At 40.3% G+C, this 18,018-nt stretch overlaps 1 protein-coding gene across 2 annotated transcripts in view; it reads left to right on the forward strand.

The window, feature by feature from the left end:
- The window catches only part of megf11 (multiple EGF-like-domains 11), a 104,988-nt gene that overhangs the window by 31,232 nt on the left and 55,738 nt on the right, over positions 1-18,018 (forward strand). Inside the window, exons 3-7 of one of the 2 annotated variants that reach the window (XM_088299244.1) lie at positions 3,002-3,116; positions 3,765-3,866; positions 5,673-5,773; positions 15,492-15,584; positions 15,740-15,751. In XM_088299244.1, the coding sequence (XP_088155370.1) occupies positions 3,010-3,116; positions 3,765-3,866; positions 5,673-5,773; positions 15,492-15,584; positions 15,740-15,751 (415 nt within the window). In that variant the 5' untranslated portion in view covers positions 3,002-3,009. The remainder of the gene's footprint in view (positions 1-3,001; positions 3,117-3,764; positions 3,867-5,672; positions 5,774-15,491; positions 15,585-15,739; positions 15,752-18,018) is intronic. The other variant, XM_088299245.1, reaches the window with a different exon arrangement.

Raw genomic sequence — 18,018 nt, forward strand, 5'->3', positions numbered from 1 at the left:
ACTAGGGATGCGCACTTGACTGCATTTCCAGCAATGGGGGGACAATGTATTGAATAGTTGACAGGGTGCACTCGTGGTTAAAATGTCTGCCTCATAGTTCAACGCTGAAGTCCAAGTCTGGGTTAAAGAAGACATTAAATTGTCCGTGCATTTTAGTGCGAATGGTTGTTTGTTTTGTGTACATCGCCTCTTGCCAATGTCAGCCAACCCAACTCGCTCGAAAGGACGAGCATTATAGAAAATGGGCGGACGGTTGTTTAATTGGAGAGTCGAACCAATATCTGAACGTTCTGAACTGCTGTTTCCATGCCAGTGATTTATAGCTGACGTTCTTCTTTCGATTGCCAGCAGGTGAATCAAAATTACCTCTGCTGGTTGCAGCAAAATGCCTCATTCGCTTAAAAAAAAAAAAAAAAAACAGAGATCAAAGCAAAAAAAGGAGATATTAAATGTTCCCTCATCAACACAATGATTAAAGGCTGGATGGGTCCAACAAATTTTGATGGAAGAATATTGACCCACGATGATCGGAATAAAAATAATTTCATTAACTAACTGCGGGAATCAGTTAATTGTTTATTTTTTTTGGAGGAATCTTTTTCAATTCATTTTCGGAAAGTGTGCTTTTCCACACAGACATGACATGCTCGGAATTGCCTGAAGATCATTGATTGTGTTCTTAACAACCATTCAACCAAACGATTTCCATGCCCATCCTTCAACATCCCAACTCATGACTTGGATAAAAAGTGTCCCATTTTTAAGATTCCGATAATATTATATGACATTTACAAAAACAACGTGTGATTTTTGTTACATCCAAAACTGTTACCAGGAAATTTTTACACCACCAAACACCAAATTTCCCCACCCCACTTGCGAACACATCTGCAAAAAGATATTCAGGCCACCGACACTTTACGGAAGAGCTCCTGGCCTCCCGCCACTTGTGAGGTCAGCCAAATCTAAGATGACAGGTGATGTGCCAGTCCACTCGTCCGGAACAGTTGACGGTGAGTGGCCTCATCACCGGAGCGGTAAAAACGTTCTTGTCAATCAAGTGGTGCCCCTCTTGTGTTTAACTCGATTAATTCCGAGGACGGTCCAGAATATGAAAGCAGCTGTCTCCTGTAACAGGCGTGCACCTTGATTAATCATCCTGTTAAGGAAATGAACGCGACAGTAACCTCTGCCTGCTCGGATGGACTCCTACTTTGAGAAAGTGAAGCTCCGATTGATTTTCCCTCACTCGTGAGTGAACTACAGGCAGCAATCAATGCCGAAGATGAGCGGAACATGTGAACGCTGATGTTATCGGATACAGTCGCTCGGATAGCGAGCTCGATTCATATCAGGTGTGTAAAAGTGGACGTCTATATGGTGGAGCGGATTATTCTTCAGATATAGAGTAGTTAATAATGACAGCACAGGTGTTAGACTTCATTCCTATTCCAAGTCGCTTCTAATTCAGCTTTTCTCTCCGAGGTTGATGTCAGTTTAGCGCTATTACCTCAAATAGCATGCAAGTATTAACCTACGCCATGCTACGCACACTCATTCTTTATAGTTAGTCCCCATTTGCTTGAATAAGACGTGCGCACGGTGGGAATTCATCACTGTCAGCCCCCCCCCCCCCCCCATCGTACATTATCTCGCTTCGCATGTACGTCTAATGAAATAAGCTGCGGGTCCCAACAAATCACCATCTCTGTCACTGTCACCGTTGAAGGTTGAAGGTCTCGTCGGAGGAGACAAAGCACAGCGGCATCGCGCTGGACGAGTATTTATTCCAGAAGGAACTGTTTGAGCAATTCCAGTTTTTGTGTGACGAATTGTATCCCACTAAATGAAAATGATGATGCGCAGAAGAGGAAACGAAAACATCTGTATAAGCATACGTCTTGTTTGATGCACATTCGGGGTCAGAACGGATGATCTCACTGAGCATGTTCAGATGTAATATCGCTCAAATGTAGGATTTTATTTCGTTTGCTCCCGCTTCATCATTTTAGTGCAATTTATTCCAGATTGGGCGTGTTCAAACAGGGATTTCTATATTTTTCTATTCAATTTTTTTCCATTTCTATTTCTATATTTTGTGAAACATTTGGATAGAGGTTTTCATTGTGTATTTTTTCTTTGTTTGTCAAATAAAAAGTTGTAGATGACTGCTTTGATGTTTATATGCAACACTTTGGTGGGCAAAGTGAAATGTGGGGAACGTGGTTGCGTTTGTAATTTATTTTGCTATTTTTTTTCCACGTGAATCAAAATGTGTGTATTCATTCTTTTTGTTAATTGGTTGCTCTCATTAAATAATTGATTTGTACATTTTTATATTTTTATAATTATATGATTTGAAAATGATAAAATAAATACCAATATTTGGTCAATTTATTATGGTGCAATTAATTCATAATAATGACATTGAAAATGAGAATTATTATTCTTTTGGCAAAACAAACAATGTTACATTTTTACTCACAATGTAGATTTTTCTTTCTCTTTTTTTTTTTTTAACATCATCTGCAAATCAGTCTGTTGTAAAAAAATAAAGCATGGTCCTTTAATGCAAACGTTTGCCCAACCTTGGTTAAGCTAAAACAATTGTCTTCCAAAATGTCATGTCACGGCTAATTGATTCCATTATCAAAATACGGTGAAATATCAAAGGTCAAACACAATCCAGTCAGGGACGCTGGTCAACCTACTTTTTGTTCACATTTCAAAGTAAAAAAAAAATAATAGGAATGCCGCCACCACAAGTCCTTTATTATCTGTTGAGGAAAGTTTTCATATGAATATCAAAACTTTTAATAACATTTAATGAAACAACCTGTCTTCATGTATATTCATCAGTGACACGGCCTCACCTTTTCCCTTTTGAATTCATGTTGCAAAAAAAAAAAAAAAAAAGCCAAAGACGGTCAGTGTTAATCCTGTGATGCTGAATTGAACTAAACCGAATCCAAATTACGGTGTGACTTTATCATTGTTTCAGATCGAGTGATGGGGTCACTTGTTGCTTTGTCCTCTCTGCTCCTCGTTTGGGGCTTGACGGCTCACGTGTGGACTCTTAACCCGGATGACCCTAATGTCTGCAGCCACTGGGAAAGGTCAGCATGTTTCCTCTTTTTTTTTAGAAAAAACCCCGAATATCTGGACTAAAAACCAGCGCCAGGAGTTTGTTGAGGCTGCTGCATCTTTAGTCTCCGATCCATTCTGGGCCATTACAACCGTATCGATCTGGCCGTAGCCTGAGTCGCGGCTCGGTGAGGGATGGGAGGAGTTGCAGCATCAAATGAAATACGCAGGCAAATTGATCAGGCTACTCTCATCCTAATCAATCACAACAACCACAGAACCGGAATAATTATTAGCTGCTCGGGGTTGTGTCACTTATGAGAAATAAGATGAAATAATTTCTGTCCTCGCGAGGGGGAGGAAAGAAAACTGTGAAGATATATTACCTGGATTATTGCCTGACCGAGGTGCGGTTATTTAGGGTCGTGGTTCCACCTTGTTGGCATTGAAATGAATCCCATAAGGGGGCTTTGCTCATGGCTTTGTGGTCCACCAATATCCACCAACTTCCTGTGCTGCATACATCAATAAAATGAATCACCAAAAAGGTTCTTTAAGGCCCTTATTACAGCGCTTTCATTGCAGCTGTGAACTCACAGGACCTTTTGTCAAGTTGTTTTTTTCCTGTAAAGATACAAGCCTGTTTCACCACTAATGTCTGTACGTTTGGCTCTTTTTAGCTACGTCGTCACTGTTCAGGAGTCTTATGCTCATCCGTTCGACCAGATTTACTACACCAGGTGCACCGATATCCTAAACTGGTTCAAGTGCACAAGGCGCAGGTATGTTTACATTTTTTTTTTTTGTTGTTGTTTTTTCTCTCCTCACATTTGGTTGCAGATTTGTGGTCCTTCAAAATCAGTGAATGTTCTGGACTTTGACATGCATCGTATTCAGGTGCATGTCAATGTATTTGAAGAGAATGGAAAATTCAATTTATTTCACTAATTCAATTTAAAAAATGTTCAATCCACTATATTTTTTAGATTCATGTCACAATATTTCAGGATATATTTTTTTTTAAATAAATGTAATAATTATAGTTTATAGACAACTAAAATCTAAACCACAATATTTCAGGATTGTTTTTTTAAATAAATGTAATAATTATAGTTTATAGACAACAAAAATCTGAATCACAATATTTCAAGATAGTTTTAAAAAAAAATTATTTTAAATAAATGTAATAATGATATTTTACAGACACTTAAAATCTGAATTAAGTCAGTGGTAAAATGGTCGTTTCCCAACCCAGAGTTTGCGGGTTTGATCACTGTCCATTGCGAGCATGTTGAAGTGTCCTTGAGCAAGATACTGAACCCCCAATGGCTGTGCCATCTCTTGATAAATGTGAATCGGTGTGAAGCGCTTTGAGTGCCTTATTAGGTGGAAAAGCACTTTACAAGTAAAACATCATTTACAGCATGTACTGTATATTCATAATTCTACACAAAAATGGGTGTTGAAACAAAAAAACATATTTATTCCTCACCAGTTTTACAGACTGTAATTGCAGTCCGAGCAAGCATTTCCGATCATTGTCCTTTATGGGGGAATAATCCTCCTTTTAAATAACAACCGAAGGTGACTGTGGTTGAAAGGTCAGTAACACATTATTTCACACAACCAGACACAGTCATTCATCTTGTTATTTAATGTCCAAACACAAATCCTGTTTAGTTTTCCAAAAGGTTTTGGTTCCAGACCTAAATTGGGTTCTTCCGACATTTATTATTCATTGGCACATTGCCACGCAAATGCTTGGAGACGCTTTCTCATGCTGTTGCATAAAAATGTGTGTTTGCTTTTACCTTTTGAATGCTCCTGTCCATATAAATGAATGATAAATAAGTTGACTGATAACTGAACTTTTGCAACAAGCATGGACGGAAAAGCCCAATAAAACTTACATAGGACTTGTTTAAGTTTAGGAAGGGCTGTTTTGGACGATATCTGTAAAAGTAAAAGTCCAATTGGTGATGGTTAATTTATCCTAGCCAGAGGAAGATTCTTGCTGATTTTATTCAAATATAAGTTCATTTAGATCAGGCGTGGGCAAACTACGGCCCCGGGCGCCACGTGCGGCCTGTTAAATGTTTTATAATCCGGCCGCGGAGCTTGAAAAAAATTAATTGAATAAACCTTGTTAACGTTTTATTTTCTAAATGGTTTTTCAACGACATGTATATTGTTGTAATGCTCTGGTTCATTTTCTTTTCAAATTAAATGTATTTATTTTCTCCGATGAGGTGAGGTTACCAAAACACTCCCTCCATCTGCTCCTCTGTCAAATTTTAGAACCCATTGTGGCCCGCCAGTCAAAAGGTTTGTCCACCCCTGATTTAGATGGACTCGATAGATTTTTTTTGTTTGTTTTTTTTGTCTGTCTACTTTGCTACTGTGGACGCTACATGCAGTCATTGGCCTCAGGCAGACTTTGTGCTTCACTGACTTTGACTTCTGATGACTCTTTTCTACTTTAACAATAAATCAAAGCAAAACATTCCCGTGTTCGTCTTTCTGCCCCTCGGGAGTGGTGCCACATACTCTACATGGCATATCTGTCTCACTGTGTCTTGTTTCCTCAGGATCAGCTATAAGACAGCGTACCGGCGGGGAGTGAGGACTATGTATAGGCGCCGCTCACAGTGTTGTCCTGGTTACTTTGAGAGTGGAGACTTATGTGTTCGTGAGTATCTCTTTTTTTCCAAGATAGTTTCAGGTTGTGTCTTTTCAACTACTGGTCCTCAACTATTGTCTCCCTGGGATCCGCAATTTCCGATTGATGTGACTCACTTGAGTTAAGTACAGTAAAAAAAAAATGTATTGCTCTAAAATAACCTTTGCAAACACATTCATATAATGATTTTTAAACCTAATTACACGTTACGTGTTGAAAGTTCCTTTCAAAAGCCCTCATTATACAGTGTACATAAAAAGTCGACAAAGGTTTTTGTGATATCAAAAACAAGACCAACAAAGCAATGCAGCAAATAAAAGAAACTTCCATTTGACATCCACACATAAAGCTCACCCGATTTTATGGCTCACTGTCCATTTTTGAGAACATTTTAGGATTTTATGTGCGCCTTTTAGTCCGAAAGTAAATGATAATTAATAATTTAATAATTAAATATTTTCTAAACTTTTCCACCATATGTGACTTGTGACCTATGCAACTCAATTAAAAAAATGTTGAGAACAAATAAAGTGACAAACATACACTATTGAGATCATGTGGTTGCACAAGTATGCACACCCTGTTACAACCTTTGATGGGGCTGTGTTCAGAAGGAATCACTTTCAAAGTCATGATAAATGGTCCTCAGCACACACTACTGGCAATCATTGAATTTACTTGTGATTGACCATAAATAAAGTTCAGTTGTTGGAGTCGGCTTTTCAGGACTTTTTTTTTTTTTATTTTTATTTTTTTTTTTTTTACATTTTACTTTACCTTAGCCCATAGCCCTGACAAATGGAAGATGGGAAATTGTTGTGACATGTACTGAACAGCCAGTACTTGCCAGCAATTCCTGCAACTCTGACAATGTTGCTGTCGTCTTCTGCGCAGCCTCTCTAACTATTTTTTTTCTTTTGTTTTCATCAATTTTGTAGCCATTTCCAGTTTCTGGTTAGTGCTATAGTTCCTCCACTTGCTGGTAACTGTCTTTCCTGTGATCCATGGTATATTTAATGCCTTACAAATTATTTTGCGCATTTCTCCGGACCGACACCTTTGAACAATGATATCGCTCGATGCAGCGGAACCTCTCTGCGGACCAGAGCTTGTGCTTTAACATATGACTACCAAACTGTCAGGTAAAGAGAGCTCAACTTTATTTGGTGCTAATCAGTGGCACATTAAATGGTGGCAGGTGTGTGCTGACTCCCATTTAACCGGAGTTTGAATGTGACTGGTTGATTGTAAACATAGCCACATTGCCATTTACAGAGAGTATGCATACACCTGTGCAGCTACATTATGAAAGTCAAGTTTTGGTTCCTCTCTTGAAGAATATGCCATTTATTTTTAAAATACAATCGTACTTATTATAGGTCACAGTCATGGTGGATTAAATTATTATTTTTTTTAATTATTTTCCTTTTTGCGTCACAAAAAAATGGCATTTGTAAAGGGGTGTGTAGTCTTTTCATATCCACTGTGGTAAAATGTGACAATTGCACGTAGTACGGCCACAAATTTCACGTTTTGGCGCTGATCTCTCCTGTTTAAGGTAAGTGCCTCACATTATATGTTCCATGTGGGAACTCTGTATAGTAGGGAGTTGTGAAATTCTGAATTTATGTACTGGTATGCATGTTTGTCTTTTTCAAATAAAATGAAAGTCCGACTTGGGAGTCATATTTAATTTTTAACTGAACAGGGGGTCCGAGCTTTATGATATTGGTCCATTCCAATGGCGGACGTAGTCTGCCACTAACCCTGTTAATGCAGCAGTAAAGTCAGAACCACAATAAATATTGATGTGAAAAAAAAGTTGCAGGCCGTAACTATAAAAGAATCCTCTGAAAAAACAGTAAACACGACGTTATCTTAGCATGCCCTCTTGTGCCTTATGACCAGGATGGCCGAGTGGTCTAAGGCGCCGCGTTCAGGACCCAGTCTCCCCAGGAGGCCTGGGTTCGAATCTCGAATTTCCCCATTGTGGGACTAATAAAGGCATTATTATTATTATGTATTCTTACGCCACTGCACATACGAATTCGAACATCATGGGTCAGTAAGTCCCCGGTTTGCTACCTGAACACGATCCACACATAATAGGTCCACAACCCAATCTTGGGTCCCAACCCACCGGTCGGGAATCACTGTTCGAAGCATTGTAAGTAAAGGATTAGACATAGAGTGACTTGCAGATAATGAACCTCACAGGCAAGCACGTCCGCTCACGGGCTAATGCTTTACTATACGCAACCAATAACACTTGATCAGCACCTCCTCTGTTAGCGAGCCACCATCCATGTGGCTTTGCTCGGCTTTAGATGACTGGGCCTGATTTAACACGCAGGCATCCCCATTTTACACCACGGACCACTCTCTGTATACTCTTCCAGCTAAATTAATTTAATTGAAGCTGTATAACAATGAGAAAACTTAACGAGCCAACCAAGTCCTGGTGGCAGGCTGAGGAGGGGCCATTAAAAGCAATCAGTTTTAAAAAAGCAGAAGCCGTGGAAATGAGCCTGAAGCAGGATGCTGAAAATAATCCTTAACTGATTTTTCTCACATTAGACAAACACAAAATATATTTGTATTCTTTTTTTTTTTCCAACCTTAACTAGGCTCGTTCAAGTCTGTCTCGACAATGCTGTTTGCATTGGGAAAACACTACAACAGTGGTCTTAAACACTAGGATCCGGGTCCCCCAGGGGTTCTGCCAGTTGTAACTTGAGGGTCTGCAAAATAGTTTACAATCTTATCATTTTCTCAATAGGTGTGTACCTAAATATGGAAACCAAACCAGCACACTGATAATACAAAGACACCTCATCTTTAAATGCTGCAACATTTCTAACTCTCTTATGCTATTTTCTCATGCAGTGTTGTACATGTAAGGTTTAGAAGCGCGTAACTCAAGAGTTTCCAACATGTCAATAAATCCGTGCTTCTGCAACATGTCTTTGAGATGGCTTCGTGTGATAGAATCAAGGATTTGCTTCCAATGCAAAAATTATTTTTAGCGGGAATTTAAGTTGCTGCCACCTTTTTATTTATTTATTTTTATTTTTTTTTAAGAGCGTCTGGAAAAGTGGCTAAACATAGCAGTTTTTAATTTTCTAAATTGGCCACACTGATTGTGGTTTGGGAAAGTACCGGTAGCTCCTCTGGAGATTCATTAAATTCAATTGAATTTGGTTTAGTTCCTTTCTTTAGATAAAGAAATTAGAATAATTTCCTTTCTATTAATATAAAAAATTCAAATGATTTTTTTTTTAAACGTTTGAACCAAACGTTCATCCCCAACTTTCTTCCTGCACTTTGAAAACACTTTTTTTTTTATTCTCGATTTATGACTTCCAATGTCTTCTAACACTCTTGTCCTAAAAAAAAAACAACAACAAAAAAAAACAACAAATAGCTTACATTATTAGTGATCAAACTTATGAAGCAAAATCCAATTTTAGCTATCTACTAGACACTGTAATGTGGATCAGCAGACCTTTCACCATTTTTGTACAACACAAATCAACAGGTTGACACACACTGGCGACTCTACATTGAATTCAATGATTTTTTTTTTAAGTTTTGCATTTAGTTTTGCTTTTTAAAATGATAATTATAGTTAAATAATGCCCACTGAAGGTAAATATACGTTTGTTGCCCTTCCAAAAGTCGAAACCCTTCAAAATCAACACGCCTTTGTCTCTTCCAAGCCAAACAAAATCTCTCCCTCAAAGCTTTGCAGTGATCATTTTCCACACGGACAATTGTTACTGCAGACTCAGGTTGGTGCAGTGGCACTGAGCCAAGAGGAAAGAATGCATAAAACACTGCCAATATCCAAAGTTTGGGATCATTTCACACTTTAAAAACAAGTGCAACTGCAAAGCAGGACTGCCTTACAAAACATCAAGTTGACTATTGATTAACACCCTTAGCTTATTCAGTTTAGCCCACCACAGCTATACGGAACATCTTGTAAAGCCCAAACAGTCGGCAAAAGATTGCCACAGCCACCAGTGTACTGTCAATCAGTTTATTGAACAAAACGCTAACAAAATGAACATGTCACAAGCACTTTCATACACTATCTCATGGGTGGGCAAACTTTTTGATTGGTGGGCCACAATGGGTTCTAAAATTTGACAGAGGGGCCGGACCCGGATGGAGTGTTTTGGTAACCTCACCTCATCTGAGAAAAAAAAATACATTTAATTTTAACATGGTTTATTCATTTAATTTTTTTCAAGTTCGGCGGGCCAAATTAAAACATTTGACGGGTCGCGTGTGGCCCCCGGGCCGTAGTTTGCCCACGCCTGCACTACCTGCACAACCACAACCAACATCTGATGACAACATTCACACACTCGTCTTTGAGGCCAGTCGCTCCCTTTTAAATCCACATACATTCAAAGTCACAGATACTACAGTGTAGAACGTGAGGACGGCGTCCCCAAGTGGACAAAAATAATACTTGCACCCTTTAACAATTCAAAATCAATTTTAATCCCATTAGTCTAATCATATATGGGATAATCGCAAAAATAATCGGCTGAAGTTGTATTACCAATGTGAGCCCTGTTTTCACTATCCGGCAAACGCTACAGGTTGGATTGTGCAGGCCAATTACTTGCTCGATTCCTTTCTGTGGCCTCGAACGTTGTATATATTCTTTCCAGACATTATTCTTATTCCCTTGGAAAGAAAATGAAATCACACACTAATCTTTACGAGACATTTTGTAGCCCTTACTGTACTTTTTACTTGTCCTTGTCTTGGCTTTACTGCTCTCAGGGAAGCACAGCTCTGGGAAACGGGCCAGCAAAAGAGTATCAGCCTGTATGATCGTCTGGGGGTCTTAAGGAGTGAGTCGCAGTTTGATCAATAATGTATTCATTAACCATTTGACCAACCATAAAGTTATGTATTCATTGAATACTTTTCAGGGTGTTAACCAGGGAATCTGCAAGTCTAGGCGTCGCATTTCACGAGTAGTTAGGTTTTAGTTTGATTTCATGTCAAGCTGACGGAGAAAAACGCACCCCCGCATCCACTTTGGGACTCCAGGCACTGAGGGGCCGATAGGGCAGTTTTGCTTTCCGCTGCCTTTGCAAACTGTTTCAGCCCTTTTAATCCGAGCACTCTCACTTCCAGGATTAAGAGATTTGTACTCCCCGAGCTGTTTTGCATGCAGCAACAAAAGGGGGCATTATAGCCACGATCGACCCAAAATGAACTCAATTTGTCTATTTCAGATCACTTTGTTGGGTGTATGTAAAATACTATAGCTTGTTTTGTTTTGTTTCACTCTAGTGTTCCCATACTGATATTGAGTAAAGAAAACTATAATTGTTTTGTACTCATTTATTATACAGTAATTCACCGCTATTCACAAGGGATAGGGAACGAGCCCTATTGCGAATAATGAAAAACAGCGAGTAATTGATGCACCTCTGAAATGTTTGTAAATAATTATATGAATAGTTTAAACCGTAAATATGCAGAAAACCATAAATATACTGCAAGGTTGCCCCTTAAAAACAATTTATAGATGATGTGAGTTACAAGTGGACTGTGCATGCACACGCTGCAAAGACTCTCCAAACAAACTTCCTTGTTACCAATTTAAGACTTTGTGGCATTTTATACCATTCTAGGCAGAGCACGTTCTGCGATTTTGCTGATAGTTAGGGAGTTGGGGAGGTTATTGTTGTAGTTTTTGTTCTATCCACCTGAGATTCAGCTGTAATCAGAAATGTTGCAAAGATGATAATGCTCAGTTTAGATACCAGGAAATTGTTGGTATAAATGTATCAGTAGACAATGTTTATATATTTAAATTATTTTGAAAATGCAATGAATACAAATTGGATTTTCCTCCACTCATTAGGATTAAAAGAACTGCAGTTCAACATCACTGAAAAGTAGAACAATTAATAACATTATCACTTGTTCAATCAAATCTAAACATTTCCATGTTGGGAAAGCAGATTTTTTTTTTTTTTATACAGCTCCTTTATTGGGTCTTGTTAAACTATCCAGATTCCCAACCACTGTGCCTTGCGAAATTATCCGATTTCATGTAATTAGGTAAAAAAAAATGGATTTCATACAACCATCGTTGTGACGAGATCATCATTATTTCACCATTTTAACTTAATTGTGACATTTGACCAATTCCAAATTCATCCAAAACAATTAGCGATTAACAATAAAACTAATTCAAAGCATCCTTGACATCAAATCAGCCAGCTTGCAATCTTGAGTTTGTTAGCTCTGTGTTTGCGTGTAATTAGAGCTTAAGTTTCACCTCTGGTGCACTTCATGAATGCAGTTGCGTGACCTTTGATCTATCAGAACTCCTTCATTACCTTAATCAGAAGCTCGCCCGAGTAAATGTGCGGAACTCATTTCCTGTAATAAGGCTGACGATGATAATTGAGTGCAAGAAACTCCTTAATGACATCACTTGTCATCCGCGCCGGCTGACAACTCTTTCTCGGCGCCTTTGTAAACGGGCGACATGACGCCTACCTGTCCACTACTACGTGATGTGAGCCCTCTCACATCTTTTGGTCGCGGTAACACAACATGTTTCATATTGGAGCGGTGATGAGGTTTCACAAAGAAAGGATTTCTGTGCCTTTGATATCTTCTTTCTTCATGCTTCAAAGATAAGTGCACTCGTCGATTGATTTCACCATAGGCACCATCACAATATTTCTCTTCAATTTTGCTGCCATGAAAAGCACTTCTACAAAAGCAGAAACACAACAATTGTACGCGAGCACCTTGTGCCCTTGCGTTTACCATTATGCAAGAAGTGAATTTCAGTGGGCCACCAGCAAATTCAAAATGGGGTTGAATGATTTTCAGTGCACCTTTTTACTTGTCCTCGAAGACAGAAGACAAAGCAGCGCGGGCAATCTATCTTTTCGTCATAAATTTGGAACGAGGACTCCGATAGCGGTTTGACCGTGCGAGACTATAACTCTTATTAACGCCGCAGCACATTTACCAATTAGCTCCATTGTTAACTGCTCTGATAACACCTCTTGCATAATGAGCTAGATTAGCCTTTTATCGAGATGAAAGACTCAATTTTCAGATTCCTCAGAAATGAGTTTAGCGGCGTGATTCATGAATTTCAATTAAAATGAAAAGACCTACTCCTGTTTGATTATGCCGTCCCTTTTTTTTTTTTTGGGGGGGGGAGCGGCATTCAGATCTCTGGATGAAGTGTGCTTCATCCTTTCTCCCTGGGCAAAACTTCATTTCCATGTTTCTTTTTTGTGACACGTTTGCATTTCCCCTCCTGGTCGCTGATCAGAATTTGCTGATTGAAACAAAATCAAATCAGCTCGTTGTGGTGACATTGAATTTGTCTCCACATTTTGAACACTCTGCATATTGTGGCCTCATTGATTACAGGTAGTCGATCTCGCACCTTCGTCAGCACAAACGGTGGACGGACTTCTTTTCTTACCCCCCCCCCCCCCATGCCTCATTTTAATTAGACACTCTCCTTTCCAGAATACTGATGCTCAGAAATCTGCCCCGCATTATCTTTCAATCTCTGGTTTACCGTTTTTGCCTCGGGAGCATTTCCGTGATTAGCAGCGGCTTGTGGCTGTTTGGGATTCTCCCTCTTCCTCCCCTTTCCGGCCTCATCTCTCCTGCTGGCAGCCGACCCTAATCGAAGGCTGATTGAGTGATAATCTATAGATGTACAGTTCAGGCATGCCGCCAGGTCCCGTTGACCTCCCCGCCTGCAGGATGAGCGCCATGATATCCCACACCGAGCGAGGAAAATCAACTCGGAGCTTAACGTGCCGTCCTGTTGTCTTCCTCCAAACCATCATAGGAGGGGAGAAAACAAAAAGGCGGAATTTGGATCAAGCTTCTGTTTGTTTTGCTGCCCTTGGTTGTTTCACTCCGCCACAGGCCAAGTGCGTGAAGTGCTGATTCCCATCATGCTTGCGATAAGAGAACGATGACCTTGTCTTCCAACTTTGCTCTTTCATGCTAAATGCTCATCTCTGTGATGGATTTTATTTTGCTCCATAAAACAACCAAAAGAAAAAAAAAAAACGAAAAATGGAAAATTCTCTCCTTTGCGCATTGTTCCAAACTCCCTGAACACACTCCCAGGAATACAAATAGGATTCCAACGGTTGGGTGCCGTGTTGCTCAATAAGAATGATCAAGACAACACACACGCTTAGTAAACACCGCAATGCGCGCCGTCGCTGTATTCAAAGAATGAGTACATGACAAAGCACTAGCTGATCAAATTAGAGGGGATTTGCGGCCCGCTTTGTCATGCCTCCGCCTGCTGATAACAGCTCGATCTGCAAAGTAAAACTGTGATAAACTGAGATGTTGATTAAGTCCACACTCTCTCGGGAAAATGGTTCAGTCTGCTGTCAAATAATGGAGATGGATGTTGAGTATGAGTGTTTAACAACAAATTTTCCAGCGTTCAAACTTAAACTGTGGGCTGCTTATAATCTCATTGTGCATTCAAAGAAAAAACTCTTTAGACACGGTGCCCAATGCTGTTTCTGCATTACCTTCTTCACGTTGTAGTATGGAGAGCAGTGGTTCAAGTGCAACCTCATCAAATAATATACACACCAAGTACTGTCATTGTGACCCACATTAACACACAATTGACAAGTAAGCCCAAGTGTTCTTCAAAAATGAGATGTAGGGTTTATTCCTGAAAAGTATTTTTTATAAAACTGTAAGCCGCTATAACACTTTTCAGATTGAATTTAATATCCATCCATCCATCTTTACAGCTTGTCCTCACAAGGGTAGCGGGGGGGGATGCTGGAGCTAATCCCTGCTGTCTTCGGGCACACCCTGGTTGCCAGCCAATCGTAGGGCACACATAGACAAACAACCATCCGCGCTCACACCCATACCTAGCGGCAATTTTGCGTGTCCAATCAACCTTCCATGCATGTATTTGGAATGTGGGAGGAAACCGGAGTACCCGGAGGAAACCCACGCAGGCACGGGGCGAACTATAGAGAAACAATCAATTAAAATACTCAGATGTTCGCCCATATTCCACAAATATAACATGATAGGTAAGAGGACCATAAATTGCTCTTGCTGATGGATTGTTAGTCTAAAAGTGTTCTGAGATTGGCTGTGGGTTAATTGAGGGCGCGAGGGTCCTACTCCAATACTCGGCTGAGTCACCTTGAATAGAACAAATTAAACAGTGAAAATCAAATGTTGAAATCAAATGATATTTAATTTGTATATTTTGAATGTCTGTTGCATAAATCATCAGCAATTTGCACGGTATCTCCTCCTTCAATGCAACAGATAGGACCAAGGTGGGCGCTACATCCCAAGTCTGGACACGAGAGAAAACGCCAAAAAACGGTTGAAAACCAGTCCAGGGCGTACTTTGCCTTTTGCCTAATGCAAGCTAGGATGGACTCAAGCTCACCCGTCACCTTAATATGCTATGAGAAATGGATGGTTGTTTCTTGTTGCTAGACACTTTGCAAAAATATTAAACAATTGCATCAATTTTGCTCTTTGCTCCTGCAAAAAATCCAAGGTGGACAAATGTTAAATCTTTTTGTCGTGACTCCTACCTTTTCATGGTATGGTGTATTCGTGCTGTTTTACGCTCGTGCTCGTGCTGAACAGGCTCACAATCCACACTGGCGCTAAGATGTGTGTTTGTGTTTTTCAGCTCTGTGCACTGAAGAGTGTGTCCACGGGCGCTGTGTGTCTCCTGATACCTGCCAGTGTGAGCCAGGATGGGGCGGACTCGACTGCTCCAGTGGTGAGTGCGCCTCCTTCCCTCAGTCACTGTTAGTTACTTCGACTCATTTTTGCCTAAATGGCTTTCACAGCCTGTTAATTTAGAAGCATTTGCCTCAGTTGTACGCCTATCGCAAAGCTACTTAGCTTTGTATCCTCTCTTCTTTGCAAACACAGCCAATGGAACAGGTAAGTCCCAATGAATTCATTTTCATTTGCTGGAAGTGGAAGTGATATGCTTGATGCAATCTAACGGATGGATGGATGGCTGCAGCCCCGTTGTGTTTCACGAGCTCTCTGTTATGATCTTAATCATGATTAGACTGGTGCCTGTGACTCGTGGCTGTGCAATGATAAATCAATGCCGCGCTCTAACAAGCCATAATGGCTGTCGTTCTATTTAGTGGCTTTTCAACATACTTTCCAAAAGTTCATAAAGACGGGAAGGTGGAATCAAGCTCATATGCTGTGCAAACAGCTAAATGCCAAATTCTCTCCGGTGTCAGACATGTAAACTATAAAGTGCTCTTATCCTATTTTCGCATCAAAATGAATGGAAATGCCATTATTCTGTTCTTGGCTCACCAAAGAACAACAAAAACGGATGTTTGTGCTCATGGATGGCGTTTTCTTTCTTTTGGTATTTTCATACATAGGCGCAGTTAGAAATGTACACTTGCGCCGCTGTGGGTGTGAACACAACCAACTTCAAATCAAAGCGCCTCTGCTAGGTGGAAACATCTAAAACTCGCTCACTGGAATCCAGTTAAGATATTGGCACATGCAAAGTACATTTCTAAGGAACTGCAAGGAGAGCTCATATGAGCTCTGATGACCCCACCCCCCTTATGATTGTCCCTCTGTGTGTAATATCCTCAAAACACACACAGGCACACGCACACAACTGGTTCCGCAGTCAGTAAGGTGTTTTTAAAATTATATTGAAAATAATAATATTTATAATTTACTCAATTAAGTGATCACGCTTAATTGGTTTCAGAGTTTTGATGCACATCGTTGTCCTTTGTATGAAATAAATACAATGACATGCACCAAACAAATCCAATCAAATCCTTCAAAATAACGTTGCATCACCTGCACCACAACTTAGACCTGCTTTTAGTTAATCTAAGGTCCAGTATTTTTTCTCTTGGCAAATTGTATGTTCACGTAATTGTGCGGATCCATTGCACTCACTATGACTCCCAGAGCACCTTTTCAGCTCTATTTGCACTACAAACTTGATCCACTTGGAAAAGGCAGACCACTCTGCCAACTCGCGTCTCGGTGGCGTAACTGCAGCGCGGCACTGCTTCCCTTGAGCTCAAGTATAAACTCACACAACACATTCTCAGTACACAACAATAAATCAACCTGTCAGAATAAAGAATGAGAAATTATATCAGTAGTGTTAGTGTATGGATCTATGAATTTTCATTAGCAAGAAAGCCATTTTCTGATTAGCAGATGTGTGTAAATCACCTGCTCCTGCGTCATTGCGGTGGCTTCAGCAACAATGCGCGTAAAGCCCCGCCCCCTCGTGGGTGAGGCGGCAACAAGGGAGTCCATGAGGCTTTAGGGGGTCCCCCAAGAGACTCTTGTCCCACTCTTGGTTGGTTAGCGGTGCAGCTGTGCAGGTGCTTTGCTAATCCAACTTATTAAAAGACTTGAGCAGTGACACGGAGGCATTATTCATAACTTTGGATTTCCATTGCAGGCGCAATTCCAGGTTTTTCATTTACAAGTTTTCATCCGTTGAAAATGCGGAATCTCTGCCAATTCTCAAATTAAATTTACCCTCCTTTTTTTTGTAGGGTAAATGTCACGTCTCTGTGTTTCCAAATTCAACTATAGGGGATATAATGTTATCAGCCTCCAAATGTTTCAGGAAAGGTATTTAAGAAGCTAAAAAAAAAAGAAGCCAGTTCTCTGATTTGATTTCTGGGAAGAGGACACAATGTGAGGTGGTCACGTAATGAGGAATGCGAGAATGTGATTAAAAAGCATGTCACCCATGCTTGGCGATGAAGTGGGACGCTCAGCGGCCTAAAGCAAAAGTGACAGCCTTCCAGCCAGTGATTTGGCTCCCAATCAAAGACTTGGACCTGGTTTGTGGAGCAGCACCTGGCAGGAAGTTGTTTCGTAAACGTGTCAGGCGGCGAGAGGAGGCTCAGACTGCTTTTTTTGAGGCCAGCAAAGAAAAGGCGATAAGCTTCCAGAGATTCACCAAGTTGTCTTGCGGCTGGAGATACGGGTTGTTTTTTCTTTCTTTGCCGCCTACTGGGATCCACCTGCTGATGCCAGAAAATATTTCATCCTCTCCCTGGTTTTGAAGCGAGAGTCCCACTGGGACCAGAGCTGCCCTGTAACCTGCGTGGAGTCCTTGGGGATCTCTTTCCACAAGGACACAGTGGCTAATATAAAGACATGTTGGAGGTGGACAAAACAGGAGTTTT

Source organism: Idiotropiscis lumnitzeri, chromosome 6 (assembly GCF_059441095.1).
Source record: "Idiotropiscis lumnitzeri isolate Australia: NSW breed Sydney's pygmy pipehorse chromosome 6, RoL_Ilum_1.0, whole genome shotgun sequence".
NCBI classification, from domain to species: domain Eukaryota; kingdom Metazoa; phylum Chordata; class Actinopteri; order Syngnathiformes; family Syngnathidae; genus Idiotropiscis; species Idiotropiscis lumnitzeri.